This window comes from Amblyraja radiata, assembly GCF_010909765.2.
Source record: "Amblyraja radiata isolate CabotCenter1 chromosome 42 unlocalized genomic scaffold, sAmbRad1.1.pri SUPER_42_unloc_2, whole genome shotgun sequence".
Taxonomy (NCBI): Eukaryota; Metazoa; Chordata; class Chondrichthyes; order Rajiformes; family Rajidae; genus Amblyraja; species Amblyraja radiata.
The window spans coordinates 2129254-2150031 of record NW_022630088.1 but is presented as its reverse complement, the minus strand read 5'-3'; the positions used below and the strand labels follow the sequence as shown (position 1 = coordinate 2150031).

At 49.1% G+C, this 20778-nt stretch overlaps 1 protein-coding gene and 1 long non-coding RNA gene across 2 annotated transcripts in view; one reads left to right on the top strand and one right to left on the bottom strand.

The window, feature by feature from the left end:
* Positions 1–539: 539 nt before the first annotated feature.
* Positions 540–7398, top strand: LOC116969055. Its single transcript, XR_004410609.1, has 3 exons — positions 540–685; positions 4714–4806; positions 7381–7398. It is a non-coding gene; the product is annotated as an uncharacterized LOC116969055 (long non-coding RNA).
* Positions 7399–8200: 802 nt separating this feature from the next.
* LOC116969039 (ribonuclease inhibitor-like) overlaps positions 8201–20778 on the bottom strand; it is a 451987-nt gene continuing 439409 nt past the window's right edge. The window contains exons 4-6 of the mRNA XM_033016012.1: positions 9009–9179; positions 8688–8855; positions 8201–8521 (exon numbers count right to left, since the gene is read on the bottom strand). Of these exons, the coding sequence (XP_032871903.1) occupies positions 8434–8521; positions 8688–8855; positions 9009–9106 (354 nt within the window). The 5' untranslated portion in view covers positions 9107–9179 and the 3' untranslated portion in view covers positions 8201–8433. The remainder of the gene's footprint in view (positions 8522–8687; positions 8856–9008; positions 9180–20778) is intronic.

Below are 20778 nucleotides of genomic sequence, written 5' to 3'. Positions count from 1 at the left end.
ACGGCTCCATTGAGAGCTGCGGAGGTGGGACTTGTAGATGGAGAGGAGACCAGCTGATGTGGATCTGAGGGACCGTGAGGGTTGGTAGGGGGAGAGGAGGTCAGTGAGATATGGCGGGGGCCAGATGGTGGAGAGCTTTGTAGGTGAGGATCAGGATTTTGTAGGTGATCCGGTGAGAGATGGGAAGCCAGTGAAGATGTTTGAGGACTGGAGTGATGTGATGCCAGGATTTGGTACGGGTGATGAGTCGGGCGTCTGCGTTCTGGGATGAAACCGTCATCCGCCATTTGAGTTTAGACCTGCAGCATCTGTGGGTTTGAGTTTAGACCTGCAGCATCTGTGGGTTTGAGTTTAGACCTGCAGCATCTGTGGGTTTGAGTTTAGACCTGCAGCATCTGTGGGTTTGTGCACAAGCTGGCAAGTCACCGGATGGGCGTCGCTTCCTTCCTGCCGACCGACCTGTTGCAGCGGCGGGTGAACAGAGAAGAGAAGAGAGGGAGTCCACGGGCTGGGGCAGCGGGGCGAGGAGAGGAGGGGGGAGAGGGGAGAGGGGAGAGGAGAGGGACTCCACTGTCCACGCCGGGGGAGCGGGGTCCCGCTGTCGAAAGCAGGGCCCCACTGTCCCGGCGGGCGGGCGGGGAGACTCAGGGCCGCTGTGGGGAGCGACGACAGCAGATTGACATCGGTGAGTATTTTGTCCGCCGCTCCCCAGTGGACGGCTCCATTGTGATCAGTTGGGGGAGGGATTTCCAGAGCCTGGGAGCTGCCCTGGAGAAAGCTCTGTCCCCAAAACTGCGGAGGTTGGACTTGTAGATGGAGAGGAGACCAGCTGATGTGGATCTGAGGGACCGTGAGGGTTGGTAGGGGGAGAGGAGGTCAGTGAGATATGGGGGGGGGGGCCAGATGGTGGAGAGCTTTGTAGGTGAGGATCAGGATTTTGTAGGTGATCCGGTGAGAGATGGGAAGCCAGTGAAGATGTTTGAGGACTGGAGTGATGTGATGCCAGGATTTGGTATGGGTGATGAGTCGGGCGTCTGCGTTCTGGGATGAAACCGTCAGCTTGTTATTTCCGCTTTCAGATATTTTTGCTGATGAAACGTCCTCAATTACCAGAGTAAAGGCCTTTCTGAGCCTTCTATACGGAGAGTTGCCCATTTTTTTCGCCCTGTGGTCACAGATAAGACTGGTTCTAGGTCTAGTTGATCACTGCGCAGACACCTCATCAGTGGTTATCGGGTGCAAGTCGGAGTGAGTAGAGTAGTGATTACATTTTGAAGTGGGCCTTTTTCACCAAGTTGAGGAGTTCTAGTTGCTCAATCCCCTTTTTAAATGACTTAACATCGGGAGCAGCACGTGTGTTGGGTCCATTACCTTATTGTCCTTGGGTAAAGGGAACATTGGTACTAAAGTTTATTGAAATTTAGCCAGTCGATGATGTAGGGACCGTTATTTTGTCTTGTTTCATGGCAGTTGGTGATCTGGGGTGACGGGAGGTTTGATGGTGTGATTTTGTGAATCTGCTTGTAAATTGCAATAAGTCTTAGCCCGATTCTGCGGAGCTCTAGGGTATCCCATCCAAGAGAAGTCGGCATATTATTCAGGCTTGATTTGTGCTTGTGGTCATTACATACAAAGCGGGCTGCCCGGCATTGTACTTTCTCCAGGGTGATCTTGTTGTTGAAAGGATCCCATACAGCTCCACAATACACCAATTTGAGCCTGACCAAGGACTTGTAGGCATTCTCTTTGACGGATGTACTACATGCATGAACATTTATGTTGAGTAGGCCGAGGGACTGAGTGATCCCTGGAGAAATTGCAGCAGAATGATAGTAAAAGGAAAGGATACTTTGAAGATTTCAGATTTGCAACACAGAATGCGTTTTGTACATGTCAATTCTCATTTCATTATTCAAATGAGTTGGGACTGACTATTGGGTATGTGACTTGAAATATGATATTTGCACAAATCTATTGACCACTTTAGGATGACGTGTGACTTTCACAACCGTTTTTTTGGGCATGGACATTTAAAAAAAATATTGCTCTTCCAGAAGATCTGAATGAAAAAGAGAAACATACTGGAAACACTCAGCAGTTTGATCAGCATTTGATTACAGTCCCAGCTCTGATAATGGATCATCCAACATTGCACTTCCACTGTTTTCTACATTCACTAATTTAATCAATAAAGTAAATACACATTGTCTTTATTACATTGGTAACAAATGCTAGTCATTTGTACTTGGCCAGATCACACACAGCAGTTAGATAAACAAATACGTTTGATTTAGATGCTAGAGGTTGTTTAAAGGTAGGGAGAGATCACCTGTCCACAGCTGGGATAGTTCAGGACCATTTCATGCAGAATTGTATCTTTCAGCTATGATAATAGAGAATGTCTGCAAGATAGCAAGGGATAATCCTGTTTGTTAAGGATGAATCAGTTGGAGAGCTGAGTGCTGAGAGGAACAGATGTTTGTTCACCAGTTCAGTAGTCCAAAATGTAACTGTACAGTGAAATTCTTAAAGCACATATTACACAGTTTGTTATCCAGGTGCACGCCCAGATATTTATATGTCTGCACCACCTCAATGTCCATCCCTGCAGTGTTAACCGGCTGAAGGGGGAGCTTGGACCTGCCAAACTTAACCACCATCTCTTTGGTCTTGGTTTCAGTATAGGAGTAGAGAGGTTCTTTTGCAATTGTATAGGGCTCTGGTGAGACCACATCTGGAGTATTGTGTACAGTTTTGGTCTCCTAATTTGAGGAAGGACATCCTTGTGATTGAGGCAGTGCAGCGTAGGTTCACCAGATTGATCCCTGGGATGGCGGGACTCATATGAGGAAAGATTGTAAAGACTAGGCTTGTATTCACTGGAGTTTGGAAGGATGGGGTGGGGGGGGGGAGGGGAATCTTATAGAAACATATACAATTATAAAAGGACTGGTCAAGCTAGATGCAGGAAAAATGTTCCCAATGTTGGGCGAGTCCAGAACCAGGGGCCACACACAGTCTTAGAATAAAGGGGCGGTCATTTAAGACTGAGGTGAGAAAAAAACTTTCCACCCAGAGAGTTGTGAATTTGTGGAATTCCCTGCCACAGAGGGCAGTGGAGGCCAAGTCACTGGATGGATTTAAGAGAGAGTTAGATAGAGCTCTAGAGGCTAGTGGGGTCAAGGGATATGGGGAGAAGGCAGGCACGGGATATTGATAGGGGACGATCAGCCATGATCACAATGAATGGCGGTGCTGGCTCGAAGGGACAAATGGCCTCCTCCTGCACTTATTTTCTATGTTTCTATACAACATCTACCCAAGGTTTCAGAATGCCCCACTCTAACACTTCCTCAGAATGCCCCACCCCTTGCAACCTTACAAAAAGGCATATCAAACTCAAGATAGATAGATAGATAGATATAATTTATTGCCACACAACCAGGGTCGGTGGAATTTTGGGTTGTCAGCAGCAGTACAATAATAAAGATCACACAATAAAACTGTAACACAAACATCCACCACAGCATTCATCACTGTGGTGGAAGGCACAAAAATTTGGCCAGTCCTCCTCCATCCCCCCCCCCCCCCCCGTGTACAGGACCATAGTCCAGAGTCAGTCCAGGATCGGCTCTTCCTCACCGGAGACCGTGGCTTTAAGATGGTGTAGGCCGCAGGCCGGCGGTCGAGATTTAAAGTCTCCGCCGCAGCCAGAAGCACCGTAGACTACAGGGCCGGCGGTCGAAGCTCCCCTCCAGGGGTGATGGTAAGTCCACGCCGGGCCCGCGGTAGAAGTTGGCCGCGGGCCGGCAGTGATGGCTTCTTCTTCCCCCGGGTCCCCCACGAGGGATCCCGGGCTGTAGACGCCGCACCCGCTGGAGCTCAGCAGACCGCGGCTTCAGGCTGCGACTTCAGGCTGCCGGCTGCCCCGCGCCAGCGAAACGGAGCGCTCCCCTCCAGCGAGCCCCAGCGAGGGCTCACCCGCTCCACATCGAGAGTCCACGCTGCGCCCGCCGCTGAAGCCCCGGGCGCGTCTCCGGGAAAGGCCGCGCCGATCCTTGATGTTAAGCCACGGGGGAGGCGACCTGGAAAAGGTCGCCTCTCCATGGAGGAGGCGACCGAAGCGGTTTCCCCCTTACCCCCCCACACAAAACACACGAAGGAACATTAAATACATACTTTAAAACATACTAAAAAATAAAAAAAAGTTGAAAAAACTGACGCGCTGCTGACATGGCTGCACACAGAGGAGCGCCCCCTACAGACAATTGAGGCAAAGGGTCATGTTCCTGCTCCTAATATGTTCATGTATTGTTCCAAATAAACCTAATTTCCAGAGCTACCCAGACTACGTGTTCCCCCATCTTATTTCCTGGAAAGATACTTTGCCATTTGTGCCGTCTCCAATGTATATTTGTTCCATTAATTTAGGGGGTTGATTTATTGATAAGACAAGCATGTGTTTGAGGGACTGGATCAGTCTGAAGAAGGGTCTTGACCTGAAACGTCACCCGTTTAAAAAAAAAACCCTTCTCTCCAGAGGTTCTGCTTGTTCCACTGAGTTACTCCAGCATTTTGTGTCTATCTGTGATTTAAACCAACATCTGCAGTTCCTTCCTACACGCTGTACAGCGTGTGATGTCATCAGCTGAAAGTGTTGTCCTGCTCCTTGCAATTGTTGTCTAATACCGACTTTTAATCTGTTTATTACAGAGCAGCGGAACGTGTGAACGGCAGTCACCATCATGGCTGATGGAGCGGACCAGGGAGGAGATCCAGTGGCCTCGGCAACGAGGACAGACGACGGTGTGTTGTAGAATTACGTCAGATATAAATATCCCAACAATCAAGAGCGGAACTCGCTATCAAAACATGGAGGGGACGGGGGACACAATTTTTTGGCGGCACACTCACACGCGCGAGACTTCGGAGGCTCAATCCAGTGCTAAATACAGCTCAACTCTGCCTGTCTCGCAGGGTTAACTACAGCCCTGACTGGACTGATGGGACACCAGCGCTGCTTCTCCGCGCTGGCCATATTTCCATATTTCCCGCAAGTCCAGGCAGGTTCACCTGGCAGGACAGGCAGAGTTGAGCTGGGTTTAGGGCTGTTTCTCTGTGCTGGCTGTGGGCCTGGGGGTACATCTCGTGTCTGACTGCCGACCTCTTTGGCCACCCGTGGGGGGGCACCCGGGACAAATGAAACTCATCTCCACTGCCTTCATACAGTCCATATTTCTCTATTCCCTGCATATCAAAAAGCTTCAATACCACGATGGTACATGCCCCAACCACCACATCTGGCAGCGCCTTCCAGGCACCCACCATCCTCTGTGTATAAATAACTTCACCCGCACATCTTCTTTGAATTCCACCCCTTTCAGCTTAAAGCTGTGCACCCCAGTGTTGCCACAGACCCCCAGCCAGAAGAACAACCCTCTGTCTTGGAGGCTGCAAGGTGACTTGGATAGGCTGGGTGAGTGGGCAAATGCATGGCAGATGCAGTATAATGTGGATAAATGTGAGGCTATCCACTTTGGTGGCAAAAACAGGACAGTAGACTTTTATCTGAATGGTGGCCGATTAGGAAAGGGGGAGATGCAACGAGACCTGGGTGTCATGGTACACCAGTCATTAAAAGTAGGCATGCAGGTGCAGTAAGCAGTGAAGAAGGCGGATGGTATGTTAGCATTCATAGCAAAAGGATTTGAGTATACGAGCAGGGAGGTTCTACTGCAGTTGTACAGGGTCTTGGTGAGACCACACCTGGAGTATTGCGTACAGTTTTGGTCTCCTAATCTGAGGAAGGACATTCTTGCCATAGAGGGAGTACAGAGAAGGTTCACCAGACGGATTCCTGGGATGTCAGGACTTTCATATGAAGAAAGACTGGATAGACTAGGTTTGTACTTGCTAGAATTTAGAAGATTGAGGGGGGACCTTATAGAAACTTACAAAATTCTTAAGGGGTTGGACAGGCTAGATGCAGGAAGATTGTTCCCGATGTTGGGGAAGTCCAGAACGAGGGGTCACAGTTTAAGGATAAGGGGGAAATCTTTTAGGACCGAGATGAGGAAAACATTTTTCACATAGAGAGTGGTGAATCTGTGGGATTCTCTGCCACAGAAGGTAGTTGAGGCCAGTTCATTGGCTATATTTAAGAGGGAGTTAGATGTGGCCCTTGTGGCTAAAGGGATCAGAGGGTATGGAGAGAACGCAGGTACAGGATACTGTGTTGGATGATCAGCCATGATCATATTGAATGGCGGTGCAGGTTCGAAGGGCTGAATGGCCTACTCCTGCTCCTATTTTCTATGTTTCTATGTGTTCTCAGTTAACGGGTTCTGAATGTATAGAACCACGTTGCTGTGAATCTTGTGCATTCTTATTATGATGTTATCAGTCTACTGAAAGATCCTTCCATTGGTGAGTTGTGGCCTGTGTGGGGACACAGTCCTTATTTTTACAAGCTATTTCATTGCGGACGTTGGATGTTTTCTCTGAAACTGTATCGCTACATGCTGAGAAAACTATATTCAGCACTCTCTACACTCTACCTGCTGTACTTGTGCTTGGCTTGGCCGTATTTATGTATAGTATTACCTGATTAGATTGGACAGCATGCAAACACAATATTTTCACTGTTTCTCAGTACATGTGACAATAATAAGTGTGGGCACAGTAGTGCAGCTGGTAGAACCGCTGGCTCACGGTTCCGGAGACTCGGGTTCGATTCTAACCACGGCCACTGTTTACGTGGAGTTTGCATGTTTTTCCTATGACAGCGTGTGTTTCCTCCCACATCCCTATGGCATGCTGGCATGAACATCAATTGCCCTCTGTAAATGTGCTCCTAATATGCAAAACGTGAGATAACATAAAACTAGTGTGAGCGGGTGATCGATTGATGATTGGCATGGACTCGCTGGGCCGAAGGGCCTGTTTGCATACTGTGCCTCTGAACTCTGAATGCTAAAGCTAAAGTGTGAGAATAAGTCGCGTTTAATGTCGCAACGGTGTATTCTGTCAAATTGTGTCGACATTGTGTCCTTCCAGAATCAAGAGGAGAATGCACCCGTGGGATTGAACAGTGGGAGAGGGACAATTGTTGTGAGTTAGCGCATTGTTTAGATGCCGCAGGGTATAAGTTACAGCAACAGCCTGGGGACCATTCTCAGGGCAAGTCGAGGATCACAGCCGGGTCTCCCTCCCTCCGTGCATATGCGGGTAGATCCGGCTCGTGGCCTGACAGCAACCCGCTGATCGGAGCGCCTCATCTCCGTCATGTGGTCTGCATTTTAGCAGAGTGGGGGTGGTGACAGCTATGGGTGGAGGAAAACAAACCACACTTGATAATTCCATTATTTTGATTCATCACAGCTCCTCCAATGTCTTCGATGATGGAGCTCCTGGAAAGGTGTGATGATTGGCAGCTGCTGGATTTGACAAAGCATTACCGCCAGAGGCTGGAAGCGGCGATTCAAGAGGCGGTGGAGAATGTCGTCTTCGTTCTAGCATACGAGAAATATTTCAGTGAGCAAGAGTACAAGGTAGGGAGAGGATTGGATGAGTGGGTAACTTCAGCTGATACTGAAATGTTTTCATGCACAAATATTGTGGGCGGAAGGGTCCATTCTTGTGCTGTCCTGCTTGTAATGAGTCGAGTCGTATACACGTCAATGTACAACACACGTTTATTAAAGTCCACTCACTCACAGCATTCATCTGCATGGTGTTACAGTAACTAGCAGCTACTCACAAGGGACCAGGGAGTTACGGAGGGAGCGGTCTCTGCGGAAAGCAGACAGGGGAGCGGATGGGAAGATGTGGCCAGTGGTGGGATCCCGTTGGAGGTGGCGAAAATGTCGGAGGATTATCTGTTGTATGTGATGTCTGGTAGGGTGGTAGGTGAGGACACGGGGGACTCTGCCCTTGTTACGAGTGGGGGGTTGGGGAGTGAGAGCAGGGTTACGGGGTATAGAAGAGACCCTGGTTAGAGCCTCATCTATAGTAGAAGAGGGGAACCCCCGTTCCCTGAAGAATGAGGACATCTTCGATGCCCTCGTCTGGAATCCACCAGAGTCATGTTTAATCTCTGCGAAATGGATACAGTTGTCACCATCAACCCGCAGCAAGAGCGGGGGCTGCTGATGATAAAGTCACATCTGGGATCCTACAGGTCCCCCCCGCCCTCCCCTGCTGTAATTTCCCCGTCCCCCACTGGAGGGCAGCACCGGATATCCGGCATCAGGAGCAGCAGCGCCGCGTACCCGGGTCACGTGACAGCAGGCAGGGTCGCCTCTGATGTCACCGCCCGGCCGGTCCGGGAAGCGTTGGGGTTTAAAGGGGAGGGCGGCCATTTAAAGGGGAGGGCGGGGAATCGGCCAACAATATTCAGGTCCCCAGGGCGGTGACGTTTACACCCAGAGATGTTCACAAGTCCACACTCACTCCGGGTCTGGGTTCCTGCAGCGACCTCAGTTTCTCCTCCCCGGTCGCAGTGAAGTTATTCCCCCTCAGCCTGAAACAAGTGGAGGAATAAAGAGGAAATAAACAGATGAAACAACAGTGTCAATAACAGGGACTGGGGTTAATATTTCAACAACACTTACAGAACAAATTCACAGGAGAAAGATGGATGGATCCCCTGATATTTTATCACATTAAACATTAACACAAACACTCACCTGATTAGCTCCAGACTCGGGAGGCTCAGTATGAGACGGCAGAGAGCGGGGACACATCGGTCTGTGAGGAAGTTGTCCGTCAGGTACAGCTTCGTCAGTGAGGGGTTTGTACTGAGAGTGGAGACGAGATCCTCGGCTCCAGAATCTGTGAGACCGACACGTTGCAGCCTGGAGATGAGAGAGTGAGGGTGAGGGACACAGAGAGACAGGAGACGGTGCAAATCCCCAGTGTTTATCAGTGACACAATTACTGATCATATTAATGTTCAGTGTCACACACCCAGTGAGTGTAAACACAATCTCTCACAGTCTGGGACTTACCCCAGTCTATGTATTTTACAGTCCGGGTTCCTCAGAGCAGCAGACACCAGTTTCACTCCGGAATCTCCAAGTTTATTCCCAGTCAGCCACAGCCACATCACCGTGTGGTGTGTACTGAGAGTGGAGGCGAGATCTTCAGCTCCAGAATCTGTGAGACCGACACTTTGCAGCCTGGAGATGAGAGAGAGTGAGGGTGAGGGACACAGGAGACGGTGCAAATCCCCAGTGTTTATCAGTGACACAATTGCTGATCATATTAATGTTCAGTGTCAGTCACCCGGTGAGTGTAAACACAATCTCTCACAGTCTGGGACTTACCCCAGTCTCTGTATTTTACAGTGCGGGTTCCTCAGAGCCGCAGACACCAGTTTCACTCCGGAATCTCGCAGGTCGTTGTCTCCCAGTCTAAACACAAACAGACAGAGTAAGAAACAAACTGATACAAACCCCGGCCGCCCGGCGAGGCTGAGATAGCACAAACACATATTTCAGGAAACACCTGTAGATGACATGTGCATGTACCTTTAATATAGTGACCTCACCACTACTAACCACTCCCCATATCAGAAGTATAATTCGCTACCTCCCCACCCGTTGATCTCTCTCTCTAGCTCCTGTGACAGACACGTACAGCTAGGGCAGCAACGTTTGTGTATTATCAATAAATAGTAGTAAAGACACAGTGTGTTCATGACCATCTTTACATGGTGTCATAAGTGGGATTCGAACCCACGCCTCCAATTGGAGACCAGAATTTCGTCAACAATGATAGCACACGGCAGACCGGCAAACAGCTGCTCCATCGTTCGCTGGAACACCTCGCTGGCAGAAAAGCATGCGGAGGAATCGGAACCTTCCGAAAGGCGTGCTGAAGGTAGTCAGGTAGGAGGACCGCTCGTCCAGCGGTATCTGCCAGAAAGAGCTCTTGGCATCGAGGACCGAAAAGACAGTGGCCGGACCAACCTCGAATGGCATGCGGGGGAGGGGACGGCAGGCGGTGGTGGGGGCTCGTTGACAAGCCGCAGAGGAATGGTTTAACTTCTGACAACTTCAGCACATTATTGAACAAATCTCTGTAGATGTGGTGTTTGGTGACTCACCATTTATTCTCATTCCCCGACCGACCGGGAAATGTTCCCCGTGCAGAGAAGGCCGGCAACGCGCGCGTGTGACGCGGTGGAAGGGGTCGACCACCGGTGACGGGAAGGTAAAATAGGAGGGGTGCCGCCGTCCCCCCCCACCCTGTGCACAGTGACGGCCGCTCGGCCCCATAGAAGGGGTGCTGGACGGAATAACAAAATAGTGGAACAATTTTACAGTTCAGTGTTAGCGTCAAATGGACAGTTACCTCAAGTCCTGACACTTGTGCAGAGCCGGTACCAGCCGCTGGAGACCTTCACACTGAATGCGGCAGCTCCCCAGATCTAGATGTTTGATTGTATCACAGAGTCTGATGGCATGAGACAGGACTGCACAGTCAATCGGGGTCAGTCCCAGTCCATTGAATGAAAGTGTTTCCACAGATCCCAGTGTCTGCTGAGCCAGTATAGGACTCTGAGACTCAAACAGGTAGTGCATCGTGTTCAGGAGCCTCCTTTTACCAAACTCACTGCCTGCATTTCTAATCTGACGTTTAACCTCCTCCTTCACCCAGTCATTCACTCGGCCGGTTGTTTGATGAGGGAATTTACCCAGAAACTCCTCCAGGATCCAAGCTGCCCGTGGGGAGGAGAGACCAGCGACAAAACGGAGAAATACTTCAAATCGCCCGTCTGTCATGCCATGGGCTTCAATGAGGAGTGTCGTGATATCCCCGCGATCTACAGTCATGAATTGTGCGAGTGCGGCTACAAACTCTTGGATGGTGAGGTGCGGGAAGGTGTACACAACGCTCCGGGCTGAATCCTCTCTCTCCAAAAGTTCCATCAGGAACCCGGACAGGAACTGGGAAGGCTGCAGATTGTATTTGATCAAATCTTCATCTGTGAACACAATGTTCTTCTCAGCCACTCCAGTGAAGGCCATCTGACCAACCCTCAGTAACATCTCACGGAGATTCTCAATCTCACGGCCGTGGTTTTTCAGGATGTTGTAAATAAAGTAGCAATATAGTTGTGTGATGGTCTTGGGAACTCGCTGCGGGTCCCGGTGTGTTTGTGTGAAGAAGGGGCCCAGTGTCAGGACAAGGATCCAGCAGTAGGAGGGGTTGTAGCTCATGGTGTACAGGATCTCGTTCTCCTTCACATGTTTGAAAACAGCTGCTGCCACCATCTGATCTTCAAAATACCTGGTGAAATATTCCTTCCGTTCCTCACCATCAAATCCCAGGATTTCAGCCCGGACACTGATCTCTGCCTTTTCCAGTAAATGTAACGCAGTGGGGCGGGTGGTCACTAGCACTGAACACCCTGGGAGCAGCTTGTGCTGGATTAAACTGTACACAATGTCAGACACTTCACACCGGGATTCAGGATCTGGACACTGGTGCTGAGGTTCTGTGTCTCTCCGACTGTCAGCAAAATCGATTCCACCCTTGAATTCATCCAGACCGTCGAATATAAACAGCAATCCCTCTGGGTTCTTCCAGACCTCTCCTAGCATATTCCCAAAGTAAGGATACTGATCCAGAATCAGTTCTCTCAGGGTTACTCTGCAGTTAATAGTGTTCAAATCCCGGAATTTGAAACTGAAGACAAACTGGAATAGTTGGAATATTTTCCCCGTGGCCCAGTCATGAACAATCTTTTGCACCATTGTTGTTTTTCCGATCCCCGGAACTCCGGCCACGGCAGACGAACTCCCAGATTTGGATTTGCTCATCGACATGTTCTGGAATAACTGATCAGTTCGGATTTTTTCAAACTCTCCCCCGAGATGTTCCTCCCTCCACTCTTCATGGTCCCGGCCTCTTACCAGTAGCTCATGTTCCACCAGTGTCCGATCTCGAACAGTGGAGATGATTGTGAGCTCAGCGTATCGATCACGCAACTGGAAAACCTTAACCTTCTCGTTCATCAGGATGGTGTTCACTCTCAGTGTTTCAGTCTGTGCCATCAGAGTCTCCATGTGCTTCTGCTGAACATCTTTTATCAGGTGAGATAAACAAGAGGTCCTGAAATTAGATTCATCACGCAAAGAAAAATACATTCTCCACCTCTGACTATTGACTTGCCCATATTATGCTTTACGATTATGATTAGTGTTAAACTCATTAGTTGATGTGTTATAGATTACATATTATCTGATTGTTATAGCTGTTTATTGGTCGACTAAGCAGAAATAAATTGGTAAAATAATATTTGGACAAATACATGGATTGTAACGGGTTAGAGGTATATTGGGAAGTAGCGGCTGGCCGGGCGAGCTTAAATGGAGCATTTTGGTCGCTATGGACAAATTAGACCTCAGATCCCGTAACCACTTCCTGTCTGCGCTGAATATTGATTTTAGAAAAACACGACCCTATATCGCTATGATTTTTGGTCATCTTACTCACAGTCCCCCTCCACTGCGGCAGCCCCGAGAAATTTTCCCATCGTTGAAATATAAATAAGTTATGAGTGTTTTAAAAATCTTGATATTAGCTGATTGGTCCTCTCGCCTGTCAATCACAACGATGAAAGTAATGCCCCTTTCGGGGGGGGGGGGGGGGGCAGGACTATGAAACCCCGGCTGTCTGGACGCGAGTCAGTCACTCTGGAAGATCGCGAGGGAGAGTCCATGACTGTGATTCTAAGCTGTGAATCAACTGAACTGTGAGTCTGCAATGTACTTGCAATAAATGATTTGTTAGGAAGTTGAAATGCTATGAAATTGGATTCGCTGGCCTGCACTATGCTTGTAATGCTATGAAATTGGATTTGCTGGCCTGCGTCTGCTTGAACTGCTATGAAATTGGATGTGCTGGCCTGCACTCTGCTTGAAATGCGATGAAATTGGATTCGCTGGCCTGCACTCGGCCTGACATGCTATGAAATTGGATTGGCTGGCCTGCGCTCTGCTTGAACTGCTATGAAATTGGATTCACTGGCCTGAGACATGTCATGTTTGAGTATAAGAACAGGGAGGTTCTACTGCAGTTGTACAGGGTCTTGGTGAGACCACACCTGTAGTATTGCGTACAGTTTTGGTCTCCTAATCTGAGGAAAGACATTCTTGCCATAGAGGGAGTACAGAGAAAGTTCACCAGACTGATTCCTGGGATGGCAGGACTTTCATATGAAGAAAGACTGGATAGACTCGGCTTGTACACGCTGGAATTCAGAAAATTGAGGGGGGATCTTATAGAAACTTACAAAATTATTCCCGATTATGGGGAAGTCCAGAACTAGGGATCACAGTTTAAGGATAAGAGGGAAGTCTTTTAGGACCGAGATGAGAAAATCACTTTTTACACAAGAGAGTGGTAAATCTGTGGAATTCTCTGCCACAGAAGGTAGTTGAGGCCAGTTCATTGGCTATATTTAAGAGGGAGTTAGATGTGGCCCTTGTGGCTAAAGGGATCAGGGGGTATGGAGAGAAGGCAGGGATGGGATACTGAGTTGGATGATCAGCCATGATCATATCGAATGGCGAATGGTGCAGGCTCGAAGGGCCGAATGGCCTACTCCTGCACCTATTTTCTATGTTTCTATGTCAGGAACCTTCTGCAGACTGTTTATAGTGGAGGTGGGTGGAGAAAGCTGGGAGACCATCTGCCTCACAGTGCCAGAGACCCGGTTTCGATCCTAACCTCGGGCGCTGCCTGTGTGGAGTTTGCACCTTCTTCCTGTAACCGCAAGGGTTATTTCCCAGTCCTTAACATTCCTCCCTCATCGCAAAGACTTTGATTAATTGGACCTCTGTAAATTGGACCTCTGTGGATATAAAGATGGGATAAATAGGAAGGGCTGATTTTGCAGTTGGCCAAAACATGCAATTGAATACCTTTCAGATGAGCAGGTAGTTCCAAGGAAACCTTCATGACTTTGAACGATTCGATCAGATCAGAACCTGTTGGAATAATTTCATGGAATGAGTTTGAGTTGCATTTTGACAAAAAGGACAAATTCTCTATAGAAACATGTCCTGTACCTTCTTCCCCCATTGCTTTCAGCAACTCCTCCAGTTTGGGGAGCAGGTGGTGCATTTTCACGAAGCATTTCCATATCAGTTTACGGACCTGCGGCTCTTTCTCAGTCACCAGGTTGAGGAGAAGTCTGGAACCGGCCGCACGGCTCCCTCTCTTCGTGCGTTTGATGACTTGCTGTGAAGAGCCATGGGGATAAGTAGTTATAGAGCTGTACAACACGGAAACAGAACCCTCGGCCAACCTTGGCGATGGATTTACTGGAGTCACAGTGCCTTAAGTGGTAGAGTGATAGAGCAATATACCACTGGGAGACAGGCTATTCAGCCCACATTGTCCATGCCAACCAAGTTACAATTGTAAGCCAGGGCCATTTGCCTGCATTTGGCATACAGCCCCGTAAGCCCCTCCTATCCACTCATCAGTCTGAATGTACTTTGATATCCGTAATGTTATCCACTTTTCCAGCTTCCTCTGGCATTGTGTTCCAGATATGGACTGTTCTCCAAGTAAACCTGTTGTCCCCAGATCCCACCTACATTTCTCCCATCTCCCCTCAAGCCTGCACCCTCCAGTTTGTGGATCACCACTGCTGTGCGGGATATTCTTTGTGACTGTGCCGTACTGAGTTGTAATTACAGAGAGTAGCACAGCACAAGAATGGACCCTCCGGCCCACAATATTTGTGCATTAAAACATTTGAGTATCAGCTGAAGTTACCCACTCATCCAATCCTCTCCCTACCTTGTACTCTTGCTCACTGAAATATCTCTCGTATGCTAGAACGAAGACGACATTCTCCACCGCCTCTTGAATCGCCTCTTCCAGCCTCTGGCGGTAATGAATTGTCAAATCCAGCAGCTGTGAATCATCACACCTTTCCAGGAGCTCCATCATCGAAGACATTGGAGGAGCTGTGATGAATCAAAATAATGGAATTATCAAGTGTTGTCTGTTTTCCTCCACCCATAGCTGTCATCACCCCCACTCTGCTAAAAGGCAGATCACATGACGGAGATGAGGCGCTCCGATCAGCGGGTTGCTGTCAGGCCACGAGCCGGATCTACCCGCATATGCACGGAGGGAGGGAGACCCGGCTGTGATCCTCGACTTGCCCTGACAATGGTCCCCAGGCTGTTGCTGTAACTTATTCCCTGCGGCACCTAAACAATGCGTTAACTCACAACAATTGTCCCTCTCCCACTGTTCAATCCCAAGTCATAATAAGAATGCACAAGATTCACAGCAACGTGGTTCTATACATTCAGAACCCGTTTACTGAGAACACATAGAAACATGTTGGGCACAGACAGCATGAAGGGACTGTTCTTGTACTGCAGTGTACTAGTTTACATAGAATTCTCCAACCTCTTTCAATACTTCCTAGTCCCTTCCCTTCTCTCCTTATCCCAATACATAACCTATTCCCCATCCGCAAATTTCCCCAACCATTCCACCCAAATCTCTCCACTAGCTTTACATTTCACATCATTCAAACAACTTGTCGCGTAACAAGACCTTTGACTCGTTTTCTCTTGAGTCTCATTTTAGTTCTGGTTTCATCTCTAACCATCTGACAATCAACACCCCCTCCCCCCCTCATCCATATTCAACTTTCCTGTGCCAGGCTCCCACCACTTTCCGCATTCTCTCCCCAACTACAATCAACCCTTTCGGGTTCAGGCCTATTTTGACCATCCTAATTCCTTGGTTCTCTCTCATTTCCCCATTAAACCTCTAACAACTCACTGGGAGTAGCTTCCCATCCCTGACAAACATTCACTTATTTTCCCTCATCAGACCTTCAACATCCTTCAACGGGGATTCCCCTCCGCCATTGCCAGAGTGAGCAACAGCGGAAATTGGAGGAACAGCACCTCATATTCCGTCTGGGGACCTTGCGTCCGTATGGCATTAACATTGAATTATCCCAATTTGGCTAGCCCTTGCTGTCTCCTCCCCTTCCTTAACCCTCTAGCTGTCTCCTCCCACCCTCCCATCCGCCCGCCCTCGGGCTCCTCCCCCTCCTCCCCTTTTCCTTCTTCTCCCACCCCCCATCAGTCTGAAGAAGGGTTTCGGCCCGAAACGTCGCCCATTTCCTTCGCTCCATAGATGCTGCTGCACCCGCTGAGTTTCCCCAGCAATTTTGTGTACCTTCAACATCCTTTGTTCACCAAGGCTCACAAAACTTAACTTCTTTGCTTCTTCCGCTAACTGACACGCTGAGTCTGAACAGTTCTCTCACTTATAAAAACCTCTAATCATCACATGTTCGTTCCCCTCTAGTAGCTGCTCCCAGACAGTCTTTATACCCAACAAATGACCCTAATGCAGACAGACCTGCCCTATCATTCCTGTACTCTCCCCGGCTCAGGTCTCTTGGCCTTCCGTTGATTCCCTATTCCCTCTCCCCGTGTGTACTGCAGGTCAGGCAATCTGATCCGGTCACATTGTTGGCAGGGGCGGAAAACCTGGGGGGGCCAGAGGGGACACGTCCCCCCCCATGTTTTGAGAGGTGGGGGACACCCACCCCCCCCACCAGGTTTTTGTAATCCGATTTTTAATTCGCCGCTTTCCGTGAGGCAGTTGGGGTGGGACTGAGGATAGAGTGTGGTGATTGGAGGAGGGAGACGTGGCACAGACCTGCGCCTCATCCGCAGGCAGGATTGATCCAAGCCGGGTCTCCGGCGCTGTCCCGAGCGCCCCCCCCCCACGGGTGGCCAGAGAGGTCGGCAGTCAGACACAAGATGTACCCCCAGGCCCACAGCCAGCACAGAGAAACAGCCCTAAACCCAGCTCAACTCTGCCTGTCCTGCCAGGTGAACCTGCCTGGACTTGCGGGAAATATGAAAATATGGCCAAACCTCTCTACCCCTATACTGAAACCAAGACCAAAGAGATGGTGGTTAAGTTTGGCAGGTCCAAGCTCCCCCTTCAGCCGGTTAACACTGCAGGGATGGACATTGAGGTGGTGCAGACATATAAATATCTGGGAGTGCACCTTGATAGCAAACTGTGTGTAATATGTGCTCTAAGAATTTCACTGTGCAGTTACATATTGGACTACTGAACTGTTGAACAAACATCAGTTCCTCTCAGCACTCAGCTCTCCAACTGATTCATCCTCAACAAACAGGGATTATCTTTTGCTATCTTGCAGACATTCTCTATTATCATAGCTGAAAGATACAATTCTGCATTAAATGGTCCTGAACTATCCCAGCTGTGGACAGGTGATCTCTCCCTACCTTTAAACAATCTCTAGCATGTAAATCTAAAATATTTGGTTATCTAACCGCTGCCTGCTGCACCTGCATGCCTACTTTCAATGACTGGTGTACCATGACACCCAGGTCTCGTTGCATCACCCCTTTTCCTAATCGGCCACCATTCGGATAATCGTCTACTTTCCTGGTTTTGCCACCAAAGTGGATAACCTCACATTTATCCACATTATGCTGCATCTGCCATGCATTTGCCCACTCACCCAACCTATCCAAGTCACCTTGCAGCCTCCTAGCATCCTCCTCACAACTAACACGGGCGCCCCACGGGACAAAGATGGGTGGGGTGAGGTGAGGTGAGGGAAGTCAGTTCACAGGAACTGCACCAGGACATCGAGCTCGCGGGCGGATCGGATTTGGACTTTGAAAATGGCGATGCCTGCGTGTGTAATATGTGCTTTAAGAATTTCACTGTACAGTTACATATTGAACAACTGAACTGTTGAACAAACACCTGTTCCTCTCAGCACTCAGCTCTCCAACTGATTCATCCTCAACAAACATGGATTATCCTTTGCTCTCTTGCAGACATTCTCTATTATCATAGCTGAAAAATACAATTCTGCATTAAATGGTCCTGAACAATCCCAGCTGTGGACAGGTGACCTCTCCATACCTTTAAACAACCTCTAGCATCTAAATCAAACGTATTTGGTTATCTAACCGCTGTGTGTGAACTGGCACTGGGGAGCAGCAGACAAAATACTCACCAATGTCAATCTGCTGTCGTCGCTCCCCACAGCGGCCCTGAGTCTCCCCGCTCCCCACAGCGGCCCGGCTTCCGACAGCGGGACCCCGCTCCCCCGGCCTGGACAGTGGAGCTCCTCTCTCCTCTCCCCGCTGCCCCAGCCCGTGGACTCCCTCTCTTCTCTTCTCTGTTCACCCGCCGCTGCAACAGGTCGGTCGGCAGGAAGGAAGCGACGCCCATCCGGTGACTTGCCAGCCTGTGCCCTTGCGCACTGCGTCATCATGGCAGGAAGGAAATTAAACAAACCCACAGATGCTGCAGGTCTAAACTCAAACCCACAGATGCTGCAGGTCTAAACTCAAACCCACAGATGCTGCAGGTCTAAACTCAAACAGGATAACACAACCTCAAGTTCCCAATTAGGTTACACACCACCTTCTAGCTTAAAATATCGATGAGTCCAAATGGTGAACTCTCTCCCCCAACAGATCTTGCCACACATGTCATGGGTGGAATTGGCTGCTCACAACTTCTGCTCAAATAAAACAAATGCTGTTCCGACACGTAATCACAACTCAAACATTTACCTCACATTTCTAATTCCAAGTAAGGTTACAATTGGCAAAGTCACCGGCTGTTAGGTGGTTAATTGGAATAAGCCTGGAAATTATTAACTGTATTTAGAACTTTGATAAATGACTGGAAAGGCTAAATTTCACGAGAGCATCAATTGAGGTGTATAGAGTAATGAGATGAGGGATGAAAGGAGGAGGAGCAGTTTAGCACGGTGATACAGGAATTAGCTGAAAGATTGTAGACCTGGTGAAACGTTTCTCCCACCACAGGATCAGTACAGATCTGGAACACATAGAAACATAGAAAATAGGTGCAGGAGTAGAGGCCATTCGGCCCTTCGAGCCTGCACTGCCATTCAATATGATCATGGCTGATCATCCAACTCAGTATCCTGTACCTGCCTTCTCTCCATACCCCCTGATCCCTTTAGCCACAAGGGCCGCATCTAACTCCCTCTTAAATATAGCTAATGAACTGTGGCCTCAACTACCTTCTGTGGCAGATAATTCCACAGCTAAAATTACCTTTGAAGAAACGTATACACTACAATGTGTGCTTGAAGACTGGTTACCAGAAGGTGGGATCTGACCGATGAACTCTTGCACAACCGGCAAAGACACTGTGGATCGAATAATTGGCTTCCTCTGTCCTCAATGTATTGAAACGGCAAATGACCAATGGTAGCTGGGGGATGGAGGTACCACTGGTAGACGCAGTGATGAAGACAGGAATCCCAAGCACATTTACACTGGGTGGAGCTGGGCAGCCCTGCATTGTTCCACCGTTCCTCAGAGTCAGAAACAAGTCACCCCAGAAACACAGCGACCACCACCCCAGTCACAGATACTGACCCCTAGATCTGGACTCTTCACTCAGGGGAAAAACCAGCAGTCAAGAGTGTTAAATTCTCACATGCACAATGGAACAATTAAATACTTACATGCAGCATAACATGACACCCGACATACATCCAATCTATGGACATTTCATTCAGGTCACCCCTCATTCCTCTAAACACTAAAGAACAGAGGCTGAGCATCGGTCTCGCTACACACGGCAACACCAGTCTGATGAAACTTGATGCAATATTATTCCCTATTTATGTTAATAAATGCTATCTAATACTGGTGCTTCTACAGCAAGGCACCATGTTCATTGTATAATAGTATAAAAACATTCACACAATACAGCATTGCTGCTTCATTGTCTGCTGGTGAGGATGGCCTCACATTTCCCACAGTCACCCCATCTGGCACCATGCTGACACCCACCCACCCTGTCCCCACCCTGCTGAGCCCTCTCGACACCCCATCCTCCCTCTCCTGAACCCTCTCCTCACCCTCCACACCCCATCTTCACCCCATCCTCACACTCCACACCCCATCCTCACCCTCCACACGCAATCCTCACACTCCACACCCCATCCTCACCCTCCTCAACCCTCTCTTCAGCATCCACACCCCATCCTACTGAATCCTCTCTGTGTCCTCCACATCCCAACCCCTCTCCCAAACCCTCTGTGCACCCTCCACATCCCTGCCGAACACTCTCTGCACCCTCCCCCCTCTCTCCCAAACCCTCTCTGCACCCTACAAACCCCGTCCCCACCCTCACGAACCCTCTCTGCACCCTCCACACCCCATCAAACAGTGGGCGGCCTGGACAGAGTGGATGTGGAGAGGATGTTTCCACCAGTGGGAGAGTCTAGGACCAGAGGGCACAACCTCAGAATAAAAGGATGTACCTTTAGAATGGAGATGTAGAGGAATTTCTTGAGCTGGAGGGTGGTGAATCTGTGGGATTCATTGCCGCAGACGGCTGTCATTAGGTATTTTTAAGGCGGAGGTTGACAGACTCTTCATTCGTACGGGTGTCAGGGTTATGGGGAGAAGGCAGGAGAATGGGGTTGAGAGGGAGAGATAGATCAGCCGTGATTGAGTCTAAGAAAAAAATCATCGTCTATATCTCTCGTTTCCCTTAACCGTAACCAGACTGAAGAAGGGTCTCGACCCGAAACGTCACCCATTCCTTCTCTCCAGAGATACTGCCTGTCCCGCTGAGTTACTCCAGCTTTTTGAGTCTAACCATGTGTGAATGACGGAGTAGACTAGATGGGCCGACTGGCCTCATTCTGCTGCTCCCCACGGCAGACCC